This window comes from Lagopus muta, chromosome 1, assembly GCF_023343835.1.
Source record: "Lagopus muta isolate bLagMut1 chromosome 1, bLagMut1 primary, whole genome shotgun sequence".
NCBI lineage: Eukaryota > Metazoa > Chordata > Aves > Galliformes > Phasianidae > Lagopus > Lagopus muta.
The window spans coordinates 79031328-79046302 of NC_064433.1; the positions used below are offsets into that span (position 1 = coordinate 79031328).

The window sequence follows — 14975 nt, forward strand, 5'->3', positions numbered from 1 at the left end:
CTTTCTCCAGTTGTATAAAAACCATTTTGGTCATGGTTGGACTCAATGGTCTTTAAGGTCTTTTCTAACCTGAGCAATTCTATGATTCTCAAGTGTAAATATTGGTAGCTGTTAATTAAGGTAGCTTTTAAAGCTTTGTGATGTAGAGCAGTGATCCACATACTTGCATTGATTTTGGTTTTACAGTTACACCTGTTACATTCTCATTGATTAGGGCTGCTCTAGAAATTGGTTTTTATGCAGCAACGCAGAATTAAGAACTGTAAGGGTTAGAAGGGACATTTAGATCATCTAGTTCAACCCTCCTGCTAAAGCAGGTTCCCTACAGTAGGCCACACAGGAAAGTTTCCTAATGGGTTTTGAATATCTCCAGAGAGAGATTAAACAGATTGCTCTTGTCTGTTCCAGTGATCCATCACTCTCATAGTAAAGAAATTATTCCTTGTGTTTGTACAGAACTTCCATGGTTAAAACTTCTTCTATGGTTAAACTTTCTATTTTAACCAGATAAGAGAACTTCTCTGTGCTTTCTGAAATCTGTATTGGAAAGTCTTCAGCCAACCAAACTGGATTCATAGAATCATTAGAATCAGTTAGAAAAGATCAAGTCTGACTGTTGACCTAACCCTAGCTAATCCATCACTAAACCATGTCCCTAAAAACCATGTCCGTGTCCACAAATCCATTAAATAACTTAAGAAATGGTAACTCCACCACTTTCATGGACTGCCTATTCTGATGTTTAACCATGAAGAAATTCTTTCTAGCAGGGCACAACATCTCTTTGGAGGTCTGCAAGCAGCCAAGAGATGACAGTACTCTAATTAAAACGGCAGGTTGCAAAACACATCCAAATGGCTTTCCTTCTAACCCAGCCCCTGCTCAGATCCTTGTTTTTTAGTCCCTTCACCAGCTTTGTTGGCCCTCTCTGAATGTGGTCCAGCGACCATCTTTCTTGTGTTGAGGGGCCCAAAACTAAACGCAGTATTCAAGATGTGGTCTCACAAGTACCAAATACAGAGGGACAATATCTTTTCTAGTCCTGCTACCTGCACTATTTCTGATACAAGGCACCTGGGCACACTGCTTGCTTGTGTTCAACTAGCTGTCAACCAACACTATCAGGCCCACTGCTGGACAACTTTCCAGCCTCTCCTCCTCAAGTATATACTACTTCCTGGAGTTATGACCCAAGTACAACACTCAGCATTTAGCCAAATTAATGTTACCATTTTTGGAAAAGCTTGCTATGCAGTTTGATTTTTTTCAACAAATCACAAGCCAGGCTCCAGCAATTAGGAAGCTGCTTCTGCCCATGGCTGAAGGAATTCTGCCTCAGGACAGGGCTTTGGAAAGGATGGATGACATTTTAGAAGTAGATTCTGCATTTGTTTTATGGAATGCTTGTCACAAAGTATGGTAGAAATTACAGAGCCATGTGCCTCAAAAGTGCTTAGCATTTGATCTTGAAATTCTTCCACAAAGTTCTGTGAGAAAACAATTTTTTGGCATGGAAACGTGGGTGAGGGAGAAATGGGTCACACTGGTCACTTCACCATTTATTTCAAAATCACTCCTGCTATGCCCTCTTCAGCAGTTTATGATACCTATTCTTAGCCCTCTTGGCAAGGGAGGTTGAATGGAGACTGTAATTATGTTAACAGAGCTGGGCCGAGCTGTTCAAAGATGCAGAGTAGGCAACATGGAAAGGAGGGGGTTAAATGCAGTATAGATATATTTGAAACAGGAGATAGTTTCCAGTGCACATCAAGTTACAGGGGAGGGCAGTAAGAAAGACAAGAATGAAAAGATACTGAATGCTTTTAGGATATCCATGGAAGGTTCTCTGATATGAAATAGCTATGCTTCTCTGTGGTACCTAGTAAATGATGCTATGCTGTGGCTCTTTCAACTTGGATTCTGCCCATATCCACAAAAAGCCCTGCTGGTCTAATTTTCTCAAATTTAACTAAATACTTGAAGAGCTCGAGCAAGGGAACTTGCCAGACAGCACTGACAATAACATATCACAATTGTACGGTACATTAAACCCCCCACACACTCCCCTACCAATAAAATTCTGTCAAAACCTTTATGTTCCATCTCTTTTTCCAAAAAAACTTCTTACTGTTTCATTTAGAATGTCTTCAGTCCTTTATTTTTTGTATTCTAATAAAAAGTCTGTAAGACAAGCAATGTTCCTTTGCTAGTGCATGCAGTACCTAGTTGTGTGAATCTGCAAATATTTTGAAGGACAGCTTTAGAGTCTGAAGTGAACTTGATAAATTCACATAAACAGTGTCTGGAAAACAGTAAAAACATGTACTAGGTTCTGTAATTGTGTATAAATAATCAGTAATCTGTAGAACGTACGACCATTTTATCAGTGACAATAATGCAAAAAAAGGTCTGAGAGTTGAAAAGAATGAAAATTTATATACAAGTCAGTAATGCCATCTTGCTGTGAGAAGGGCAAACACCATACTAAGATGACTAAACAAGAGTATAACTTGTTAAGTATGTAAAATTATTCTTCCCATCAGTACTGGTAAAGAAAAATATGGGCCACATTAAATACATCTGAGGAGAGTACTAAAAACAACCCGAAGTCTTGAAAACTTTACCAGTGAGGAAAGGTTAAAAGACTTGGTTTGGGTTTGTTTGATCCCAAATTGAGAGAGAGAACAGCTTGCAGAAGAGGGACAAGAAGATCTCTTACACTAGCCCATATAATCAGAAGAAATAATCAGAAGTAAATTAATTTTTTATCAGAATGGTTCAGGCTGACCAATAGGGAAATCTCAGTGAGATTAATAATTGGAATAGATTTGCCTAGGGAAACTAGGAAATGTCTAGCCCTGGAAATGTTTAGGATAGGTTATACTACCAGTTTTCTCTAATGATATAGTTATACTTTTTCTACCATTGGAAAGGGGGAAGTAGAGGACAAGTGAGGGTTACTTCCACCCTATTCTGTGATGTCTACCCCACAATTGTATGGCTGTGATTTTAGGATAGTGAGAGTAGCCTTAATGACCCAGTAATATTTTGTAAGGTAACCATAAAATGTCCCCTGTTAAAAAGATGTGGCAAAGCATCTGCCAGTTTTCCCTATTTTCCCCTATATTTCCATCCATATAAATTAAAAATACAGGGTAATACAGAGACTAGTGCTCTCTTACCTTCACCTGCAACCCAAAACTTTTCATCTTATGATTATTGGTATAGCGTAGTTCATTGTCACATACTTATCTGTGAGGTTGACATCAAAGGATCCATTGTTGTATTTTTCCTGTATTTTCTAGAGCCTTCAGACATTATTTTGGTCATCCTCATCTTTTCTATTTGTACTACGGAGTAGTGCAGAGGACTACACTTTTTGTCTGTCAAGCATTCCTTCCTGTTCTTTTCTCGTCTGCTGTACATCCATCAGACTTGATGTAGTGTTACTTCTATTTTATGCACTTTTTTAACTGTTGAAGTTAGAATAGCTGATACAAACTCAGTGCTCTTCTGCTTCATGTTACCTTTTATTTCATCCTGACACTGTACATAAGATCGCTTAACGACTCGGCAAAATAAATAGTCAAGAATGTTTTTTCTTCAAAGGTTAATAAAGATGAATAAAATAAGATAGCATAATCAAAGAAAATAAGCTAATGCTTTCAATTCAGAATCCATACACTTTCAAAATGCTACAAATCAGTGACAGAACGTACATTTTGTTATGTTTGGGTAAAACTGAAATCTAGTCTAATTTTGTCTTAAGTCTTTATAAATGTGGAATAAAACTAAGTAAGGTTTGTTACTTCCTGCAGGTGGAAGTAGAAGAACCAGCTTCCCAAACAAAAGTGATGTCAGCTGCTCTTGCTTCCCGAAGCCTCAACGTCTCCTGTCCTAATGGACTAGTATTAACTTTCCTTGGTGAAAGTTTTGAAGGCTAGTTTTTTGAACCACTACAGAATAAGAACCTTTTAAAGAAGTTAAAATTACAGATAAAAATGTTTCTTTGTCTTGAGAGATTTAGGTTTAACATCTCAGATTTCTAATTCTGTTATAAAGTCTGTTTAATAGTAATCACAACGTAAGTAACATTTTAATTTGAATACAGTATTAATATTCTGTCAGTTTGGTGCTATAAATTTAGTTTAGCACATTTAGTTTATAAATGTGCTATGATCAATGTGATATGAAGTGCAGTGAAAAGGATACAGAGAATTTTCAAACACAATTTGACAAGGAGCATAAGTTCAAATATTGAATGGCTGAGATGAACAGAGCTGTGACATACACGTACATGCAATCTCTTGACACAGTTGCCTATTATACTCAGTAGCACACTCAATACGTGTCCTTAATTTGTCCTAAAAACTTTATTTATTGAAGTAGACAGAATATCTATGTTCGTTTCCTATTCCATCTCAAACTTGGCGAAACTCAGTAATTTTTTTTCCTTTTTAGAGCTAGTTTGGAGATTCCTCTATCTAATTTCAGTTTTCTAAAAGTTCAGCATCCATACTAAACCAATCTAAAATTTTCCTTTTTTTCATGTGGGAAAGACACATCAATAGGACGATGCAGAGTTTCTGAGTAGATAACTGCTTTGAATTGCTATCCAAGAAGCAGAAACTGTCCCTCTCTCTGTGGATTACAGAAGAAGCCAAGTTGAGTTAGTCTTAGTAGCTTAAGTTGAATATCATATGTAAACAACTCGATACTGGGTGTTTAACCCTGTTGGAACATGTGTACTAAGTAATTCAGAATTTGTTTTCAGATTTGGAAGGTGCAGCTGCTACAGTTGAAGCTAAGGAAGATGAGGTTGAGAAAGGTCAGATCAGAACATATAAAGTCAGAGAAGAGGAGGGCGAGAAATGGCGGACTGAAGCGGATGAAGCCAAGGAAGAGGAGGCTGAAAAAGATGAGGCCAAAGCAAACGAGGTGGAGGGAGAGAAGGCTGTGGGAAGCGAAGAGAAGGAACATGAGGCTATAGAAGGTGAAATAAAACAAGACGACACCAAGAGAGAAAATGCCAAGCAACCAGCTTTGAAAATTCTTGTTAGGCAAAGTTATCCCCAGAACGTGAACAACTCTCGTCTATATGCATCAGTGACAAGTCAAAGAAAACAAGAGGTATCAAGAGTCATCACCAGTCAAGGAACTGTTGTAAGATACATGATGGATGGATCTACCTTGGTATGTTTTGCAGAGTCATTGGAAGCAGCCTGTGTAGTGTTATCATTGAATTTGTGCTTTCTCAGCTGGCATAGATAAGTATATAGTTTGTCAGTGTTGGAGTTGAGTAACAATGAATTTTGCAGCAGTGTCAAGACTAAAATGCTCCTGGCTTTGTTCAGAATCAGATACCATAACAAGCACAAGGAATTTTAATGGTGAAAACTTTAGGCATGTGAACATTTTAGGCAATTTTGGGATTAGGAAACAGCTTAGTATAGTTTTGAGAACTACATAATATAGTTCTGAGACCTACATGAATCATCTGAAGTGTGTATTAGTTCATCTTTCTTATTTTTGGTGACACAAATGCATCCGTATCTTTTTTCATACAAGGTTAAGAAAAGATACACTTGTCAGTCCTGTAGACACCTTTTGGTATCCTAAATTTTCATCAAAAACACTGTATTCCTAAGTTCCTTCTTTGTGTATACACAAATTAGGTTGCCCAGAATTTTGGTACCTTTTAGGTAACATAAGTTAGATGCCACTTTTGCAGATACTATAATCTTATAAATCTTATATTATCTTTTCTAAGTCTAATACTCTGTGTATTGTAATCAAATTGATGAAAAGATGTGTGCTTTGACTCAGAGACTGTCAAAATTATTCCTTGTTTCCTCTTTTTTTTTTTAAACAGTTTAAGTAGGCCACAACTGCTAGTACAACTTTGTTACGTTCATTTGTTACATTAAATCTTAAACCATTTATCCAAGATTTCAGAAAAACATACCGATTTCTGTAGTATGCAAAGAAACTAGCTGCCTTTCGTTTGTATATCCTCCGGATGCAGTCTCCCAACTGAAGAATTCAGGGCTCGTGTGCCTAGGATGGTCATACCACAGTCTTTGTATGCACAGATTCTAGATGCCTCCTTCTTTGTATTAATTTAACATCTATGAGTTATAGAAGAATGGAAAGCATATAGACAAGCACTCAGAAAGAAAAATAAATGGTTAATTATCTTACAGGAACTGTAGGTCTTGAGATATGACCGTATGTTGTCCATATGTTTTCCACATTGTATGTTTTCTCCACAGTATATCTGTTTTCTATTTGTAAATGTGTTCAGAGATTAATGAGGTAATTCTGTGCTTAATCACACAAGGAAATTTGCATATCAAGAGTTAGATATTATGGACAGTAGATCTCAGAAATCAGCTATAGTAAAATAAATAACCATTAATTCTTTTTGTTAGACTTGATGGCTAGAAAAATTAGCAGCAATCCTAGACATGTGGAATACCTGAATACAGATAAATACGGTGGCACTGCTGTTAGGAAAAGTGGTATTCATCAAAAAATATCAACCTTTGACCACTTAAGCACTCAAAACCTTTGCTTTTATGCATGCCTACCTGTTACTAAATAGAATCCCCGCTGATTAGATATGTGAACTGAACTAATTAGCAGTCCTTTCTTTTTTTTAATATAAGTTCTTTTATTCTGTATTTCATTTAGTTCATTTATTCTGTGAGCCTTACATTTCTTCCTTCATCGCATGCTAAATTCTAGTGACTATTGTATTTGTGACATATTGAGACTTCTTATTAGTGTTTGAAATTATTTTAGTCTCTAATATGTCTTTGATTTCTGTAGATTCTGTTTGCTGATGGCACAGTGAGTAGAAGTCCTGATTCTGGCCCTGTCCTACCACCACCTGTAATTCCAGAAAACATGCAACCATTATCAGAACCAGAACCTTTAGCTGAGATGAGTACTAGGAGAGGTAATGTTTCCAGTGTTTTGGATAGATTTAATGTGAGCAGGGCTGATGATACTCAGTAAAGGGCATTTTTCTTTGGTCTAAAAATTGTGCTGGTGTAAAATGCAATTTATCTGTACTCAGCTGCTATACACTGCTTATTTGTTATCTTCATAGCAGATCATTTCCCTCCTACTCCAGCTTTCTTATAACACTTAAGAGCTCTAATAATAAAAGGGTATGTAAGAACTACATATCTAGCAGAGTGATTTAGTAACAGTCTTTTCAGATAAAGCCTTGTAACTCCAGGAACATCAAATCTTTACTTTCACGTTACACAGTTTTTAATTGTTATATTGAGATACGTCCCATTTACAGTGGACTTGCTGTATTTTTCTTTCTCACTGTATCTATTTCAGGACACCTGCTTTATTCATTATTTGATTGTATAAGCTTGTGGTCTGTCCAAGTATTCTCATGTCATTCCATTTCAAAGAGAAGGAGGCAAATATGTGTTTGCTTCATACCTCACAGTGTGGTCCTACACGACTCTCAGTGCTAAGTAGTGCAAAGAATGATTAGGACTTGCCATAACATTACTTTATAATTTATTGGAAGTATGTGAATAAAAATTGCTGCTAAAGAGAAGTCTTGTAAAAAGAAATTTTCTGAATCTTCAAGTCCAGTTCTCTGTTCTTAGGATATTCCTTAGGAAATCTAGAATCATGTTTAAGAACTGACAAACTATCTTCTAATTTTCCGTCTCCATATCTCTGACCAGTATATATCTTTTATTTCTTTATAATGACTTCCCTCTCCTGCCCCCCACCTTTCCTCTCTGCTACTTAGTCTTGACAAATTTATGGTGAATATTTACACTTTGTTTTGTTTTGTTTCTTTTTTTTTTTTTTTCTAGGACTTATAAACTGTAAACTTTTAGACTCCTACCCAGGCCATGCTATTGTCTTTTACCTACACTTAGTCTAGTTCTCTTTCTTAATGTGAGTGATCAGATTCTCTGTTGTATTCTTGATAAGATCTCTTCATTGCCTTTCACAGTCTAATCTGCATCTCTTTACTTCTGGTGAACCTTAGGCTTGTATTTGCCTTTTTTGTCACTGTACTTTCATGCTGACAATTGTAGTCATTCTACATGGATGCTATATCCAGATCTTTATCTCATTCTACTCTTTCAAATGTGTATGAAGCAGAAATCATTTGTCTTAATCCTTTTTGCTGTAACTTATTTCTGTTGGGCTTTATCGATTCCTAGTACTTTAGTCCTCAAGCTAGTGGGACAGTTTGGGATGTTTTTTTTTCCTTTTAAGCCATTCAGATTCCCTTCTATATTCATGGTACGTTCCAAAGCCATGTCATAATCGAATATCATAGCATCCTGTTTACTTTTCCTGTGTTGTTAATAAACATATTAAACAAGATTGGTTCAAGTGAACAATTTTGAATAATAGGTCTTGTTATTTCCCTCTCGCCTGAGTCTGTGATTCTATGATAAATTATTCTTTCAATTCTATCAAAGCCAATACTCACAGAAACTCTTTAGTTGATTGATTTTGTCTTTTTCCTTAGACAATACCAAGTCTTACACAGAATTTTTTGTTTCTGCAGGAAAAGGCAGTGACAAAAACATTGCATTGCACCCAAAGAAGGAGGAAATATTTGAAGACGTTACTCAGGGTCTGGTCAATCCTGAGCAACCTAAGGAGAATCAAGCAGGAACCTGGATAACAACAACCCCATTAGGCATTCGAGTGGGAACTGAAGGAGGAAGGCAAATGGATCTGGAGCCAATCTTATTCTATCAGGCAACTGACCCAGCTGATGGAACAGTAATACTATTTTTGTGTTGTTATACCACTGTCTACTAAGCTATGTGACAGGGCTGCCATCATCTGTTGCAGAAAACATTTTCAAAACATCCTACAGACTGTGTAATTACATCATTACTAATATAAAAGCTGTAGATGTTGAAGAAAATGTAAATCCTTGGTCTCTGACACAGATAAAGTTGGAGCAGACCAGCTTCTTCAGAGTTTCAGTGCATAATGCATAATGCTTTGCATTACCGTTGTTGCTGTTACAGGTATCTCAATGCTAATGTAAATCCACGTTCCCTTATTATTTCAGGTTATGACTGTACGAGATGATGAAGTGATAATTGTTGAGAAGCTGGATGGCAGCAGAGTAGTAGATCATGCAGATGGTACTAGAATCACAACTTTTTACCAAGACTGTGAAGAACATCCTGTAGCTCAGGATAGCAAGAAAACAGGTAAAAACAAAAGGGGAACATTTATCTTTGTTTTATCTCGTGATAGGGATAACTGTCAAAATATACTTTTAAAAGGCTTTTGCTCATTCTAATCAAGAAGGCTCATGCCTTGTGTAGGGAAAGAAAGTTATTTAGTGAAAAAGAAATGTCAGTGGCCAAATTAATATACCTGTTCAATTTGTTCTTTGTGACTTGTGCTGCTGAATAAGAATTTCTTCATATCTTAGAGCATGTATCACAGGCAGAATACATTTCAGTGATTCAGTTTGTATGTTACAAATATCCAAATCATTATGGTTAGGATTATACTTGATAAATTAAGTATGGCCATCGTCAGATAATTTTTTCTATATTCAGTGCTCAGTCCAAAAATTTTAAGGTTGCACAGTGTCTCCATAACAAAATTAGATGATAAAGGATAGTATGAAAAAAATGTAAGGACCTTTTACTGAGAAGATAAAGGTCAGAGGAAAGAAATACAAGCTGAATTCTAGGACTTTTCTATGATTCATTTACTCAGGTCCAGTTTTTTTTCTGTATTAATTTCTAGATGAACTCTCAGAAACCATCACAAGGAAAGTAAAATGGATTCGAGTAGAAAACCCCAAATTTGCTACTGTTACAACAAATTGTGAGGATGGTACCTGTTGTACCATTTTTGGAGATGGGACATCCATTATAGCAAAGCCACGGGGAACATATCAGGTAGGAGTTACTTTTAGTTTGTGACAGTGATATTTATGTCTGTGTCCCAGGTTACCTGTCATCAGTTTCATCTTGACTGTTTTAATTCCCCTCTCTGAAAATTTCATGAATCCTGTGATTCTCTCAACTTTATACTCTGCCAATGTTTAAGTAATTCTTCACAATTGTATAGTAAATTTAATTCACAACCTTAAGTTTTCTTGAAGTCAAAATTCTACAGATATAAACATTAGCTTGTCTCCTGGACCTCATCTTCCTTCCTTCTCTCCATCCATTCCATTAAAGCATCCCCAATTTTTACTGCAATAGGTTCTACCCCTCAAGACAGGCTCCCTTTTCATTGATGAGGATTGCTCAGCAGTTTATACCCATGAAGTCTGCAATTTCACCACCAGGAAGGAAGGGACACAAGCAGGGAGATATATTATGAAACATACTTCCAGCACTATTTGTGAGATGATGGATTCTGAAGGAAATCTTTTCAAGGTAAAATACATGGAGATAAACAAGTTCATGCATTCTAAGTAATTTTATCTCATGAACAACTCTCAAAGCCTTCTTATAGCCTTGTGGCACTCACAGTAGCCTACCTAGCCAGAAGGCATAGATCCTGAATCAGAACTCTGAAGTGTTACTGAGAAAACGTGACTGGTCTCAGGTTTAACTTTTGTGGTATTTCCCTCTTTTTAGAGAGGTTGAAGTGAAACACAAGATCTACAGTTTACCTCACATGTAAAGTTACCTTAGTTACTGTGACTCGTATTACAGCAAAAAAATCAGCTCTGCAAATGTGGATAGAAAATTAGAGGGGATATTGGCTTTTCAGAAGGACCTTAGAAAAACTGTAATCTGCCTAGTAAAATATTGTTGTAAAATTCAGTCTTAGAAGTCATATTGTTAGTGCTTTGATCTTTCCACACCTACACCTAAGGCATGTTTTTGAGCTAGGTTAGTACTTTGCTACGAGTTCGGGAAATAGATAGTTTAAGTGTCTGTGACATACATGTTATTTTCTAAATGTGATATCCAATTATAATCCTCCCAATTTTTCCAGATTGTATTTATTTATTTATCATCATGTGCTCTGATAAATCTGATAGAATGTACAGTAATGAGGATATCAAGTAGTTTCAAAGTTCTCTGACATACAGTTTGGCACTGGACATATGCGTTATGATGCAGTTTTTAACCTGGTTCCCTAAGCTGGATAAATTGTGCTTATAAAAATATATTTTATCTGTCAATATCTCCTTAATAAATTTTGAATTAATCAGTGGAAGAGTAGAAATTTAACAGGTATCAATTTCCTACAAACTCAGTGTTATTCAAATTATAGAAGTTGATTGACATCAGCATCAGAACATCCACCTTTTTCCCAGCTGATATATAGAGAACAAAAGACAAAAGTTGAAGAAGCTGTGGGGCAGCTGAAGGTATTATGAAAGCAGTGATCACAGGCAATGTGGGGTGTACTGAGAAGGGTGAGATGCAATACGAGAAGACACAGACATGGAAAATATTCAAAAAGTAAACAAGTTTCATTGGTTTTGACATTAATGAAGTATATTTCAATTACATTATCCCACACTATTTTACTCTCAAGACCCCATTTTCATTGGTGTGAGGATAAGAGGAGTGTTCAAGTGATGGAGCTGGTGTATGCAGTACCCGTATCACCTTATGAATCTATGTTTAATAGGAAGCACCCAGCTTTAGAGTCCTGCCCAGTGTGTATTTTTTGTATGAATTTGCCTATTGATGCATGCAGATATATATATTGCAAACATAATGTAATCATAGATGACCTCATTTGACAACTCACAATCTCAAAGCATGTCAGCATGTAGTATTAGCATTTCTGATATGTCATGTTTTCCTAGAAATGTTTTCACTTTTTTCACTGTGTTTTCAGTGTTCTTCATTTCTTTTTCTCGTCAATTTCAGGTTGCTCAACATGAAATATGGTTTTATTTTTGGTCACTGAGCTAGATTATACTTACAGTCCAGCAGCAAGTTACTGTTTTAAATACATCATGCATCTCAAATCATTTGGCATGATTTCTGTTGTAGGTCATGGCTGATGGCAGCACATCTGTGTTAGTTCAAAGCATTGGCTTTGACAGCAAGGAGAACAAAAGTTCAGGATCCGTAGTCCCAGAAGTTAACAAATCCATCTCTTGTGATGAACATGTCCCCAGGTAAACTTCCCTACGTTGATAAGTTTACACTTTCTTTCTTTGCTACTCTGTATTTGTACAGGGTTTGTAGACTTGCACTTTCTTTGTTCATTACTGTGTATTTCTGCACTTGATGTCAATGTCCTGAAATTCTGTTCTCTTATTTTGTCATCATAGAGCTTTCTTATTTTCTCCATCTAGAAAAGAACACAATTCAGAAGTCTTGGATTTGATGAGGGTGGTGGGTTGGCACTTGTCAGCTGCCAGACCCACTCAGCCTCTCTTTCACTTCCCCTCCTTGATGAGGCAAGTGGAGAAAATAAGATGGAAAAGCTTGTGGGTTGAGATAAAGACAGAAATCACATACCAATTACTGTAGTAGGCAAAACAGACTCAAGTTAAGCAAAAGTAATGTAATTATTGCCAAGATTTGAATAGTGAGAAAGAAGGACACACAAAAAAACACTTTCTCCCCAATCCCTTCTTTTCTGCAGGCTCAACATGACTACTCTACTTCTTCTCCCTGTCACCTCCTTAGCTGTACAGGGGGTGGGGAATGGAGGTTGTGGTTGTGGTCCCTCCCAATTCCTCTCTGCCTCTCCTTCCTTCTCACAGTTTTCCCCTTTTCCAGCATGTTCCTTCTCCACGTGCTGCAGTCCAAGGCCACAGTTCCTTAAGGAAATATGGTAGACCTTCAAGATCATCAAGTCAACCTAACCTACACTAAACCATGTCCTGTTGTGCCAGGTCCCTAAGTCTTTTATATCTCCAGAGTTGGGGACTCTATCACTTCCCTGGGCAACCCATTCCACTTTGTGCTTGACCACTCTCTCCATGAAAAAAATTCTTCATAATAACCAAATAGAACATCCCCTGGCACAAGCTGAGATTTCCTATTACTTGTTCCCCAAGAAAATAGTTTGACACACTCTTCACTGCAACCTCTTTGCAGGGTTGTTGTAAAGATTGGCAAAGTCCTATCTCAGTCTCCTTCAGACTAAATAACCCCATTTCCTTCAGCATTTCCCCATAACTCTTGTTTTTTACTCCCTTCACCAGTTTTGTTGCTCTTCTTTGCACATGTGTAAGCAATTCAACATTGTTCTTGTATTGAGGGGCCCAGTGCTGAACAGAGTATTCCAGATGCAGGCTCACCTCCAGATGCAATGCTGAGTACAGGGGCACAATCATGTCCCTGATCTTTCTGGCTGCAGTATTACTGATGCAGACCAGGATGCTGTTGGCCTTCTTGGCCATCTGCTGGCTGCCTGACAACCAGCACCCTGAGCTCCTTTTTCTACTGGTCAGCTTTCCAGCCAATGTTCCCCAAGCCTATATCAATGCATCAGGTTGCTGTGACAGAAATGAAGGACCTGGCATGTAGCCATGTTCAATGGCATGTGATTGGACCCAGCCTATCCAGATTCCTCTGCAGAGCTGTCCTACCCTTAAGCCAATCAACTGGCCCACCTAGGTTGGTATCACAGGCTGCTCTGGCACCTGGAGCACCTTATCCTCCTCTGTCCTTTGTGTCTACAAGATTGTTTCTCATACTGTCTTTCTCACCCCTCACTGCCTGTGCAGCATTTTACCCTGTCTTAAATATGCTTTCCCAGAAATGTCCCCCCAGCTTGGGCTCAGCTGTGAGGCTGGGGATGGTGCAGCCAGCTGGAGTTCTGTGTCTGGCACAGAGCTGCTCTCTGAGCGGCCTTCCCTGTTGCAAATACCTTGCCTCCTATACACAACACAATCAGAATTCTGTGGCACTCCAGGTTCTTCATCATCCATATGGATGGTTCAGGAACCGAACTCCTGCGGAGCAAGGATGTGGAAGAGTATCTTGCTGAGGTCTGTGGTGATCCAACTGTTGCAGTCTTGCAGGAACCTGTACAGGGATATCCAGGTAGGAAGATTTAGTTCATTTTCTGACAAACTAGTGACAGAAATAATCAAAAGTAGAGTCAGAAGTTTCAAAGTTCATTCGGATGGGAAATATGAAAATGTTTTCCCTGTGTGGGTAATTGTCCACTGTCCTGGCACTGAAGGAAAGGGAAGAGAGCTTGTGCAAAAGCTTGGAGAAACAGAGAATTAACTGAACGATGCTTTGAAAGGATAAGTAAGTGAACAAACAACTGGCATATCTTTATTCACTCTCACACTTACAAACAAAAGCATTTGCCAGATTCATAAATCCTCTGTGTATCTCTATCAAAAACACTGAATATCTTGCAGTCTTCATATAGTAATACAGCTGTCCTTATCAGTGAAGACAAACATAATCTGTTGTCCCTTGGTCTGGCTGTAGAAAGAGTAAATGTACATTACTAAAAATCTGGAAAAAGAGGACTGAAGTGGGGGATTCCAGTAGTACCTGGCAACAGCCACCTCATTACACCGATGCAATAAGTTACATCCTGAAATGGTTATTATTGTGAAGTTAGTGGGAAATAGTGTTTCTGTAAATATATGGTGGCCTAACAAGATAGATGTAAAGCCTAGACATGGTAGATCTAATGAAATAAATGTATCTTGAAAATGACAGAAACAAATGTAGAGAAATTATAACAATGATTAGTTCCCTTCTGTTCCCCTCTATATAAACTGAGAAGAATGATTTTGTCATGGGAATAGAGGAAAAGTGCTAAGGGAGCCAAAAAGATAAGGGAAGTGGAAATCTCTGGAAGATGGAGAAGATAAGCACCTGGTGGAAATCCCATTCAAGAAAACCTATCAAGATTTACCTTGATAATAAGATATTACAATTCTGTATTATTGTGACAGAACATCTCAGTGGAAGTATCAGTTTTGAAGGCCACCTTTTGGATAGAGATAATAGTAGATTAAGTAGACTTTGGATCTGGGTAAG

General features: G+C 37.5%; 1 protein-coding gene across 3 annotated transcripts in view; it reads left to right on the forward strand.

The window, feature by feature from the left end:
* Positions 1-14975, forward strand: part of SPAG17 (sperm associated antigen 17) — a 92642-nt gene that overhangs the window by 55814 nt on the left and 21853 nt on the right. For all 3 annotated transcript variants that reach the window (XM_048941345.1, XM_048941365.1, XM_048941355.1), the window contains exons 25-33: positions 3819-3939; positions 4775-5193; positions 6832-6961; positions 8564-8784; positions 9083-9227; positions 9778-9932; positions 10242-10418; positions 12003-12130; positions 13882-14012. In XM_048941345.1, the coding sequence (XP_048797302.1) occupies positions 3819-3939; positions 4775-5193; positions 6832-6961; positions 8564-8784; positions 9083-9227; positions 9778-9932; positions 10242-10418; positions 12003-12130; positions 13882-14012 (1627 nt within the window). The remainder of the gene's footprint in view (positions 1-3818; positions 3940-4774; positions 5194-6831; positions 6962-8563; positions 8785-9082; positions 9228-9777; positions 9933-10241; positions 10419-12002; positions 12131-13881; positions 14013-14975) is intronic.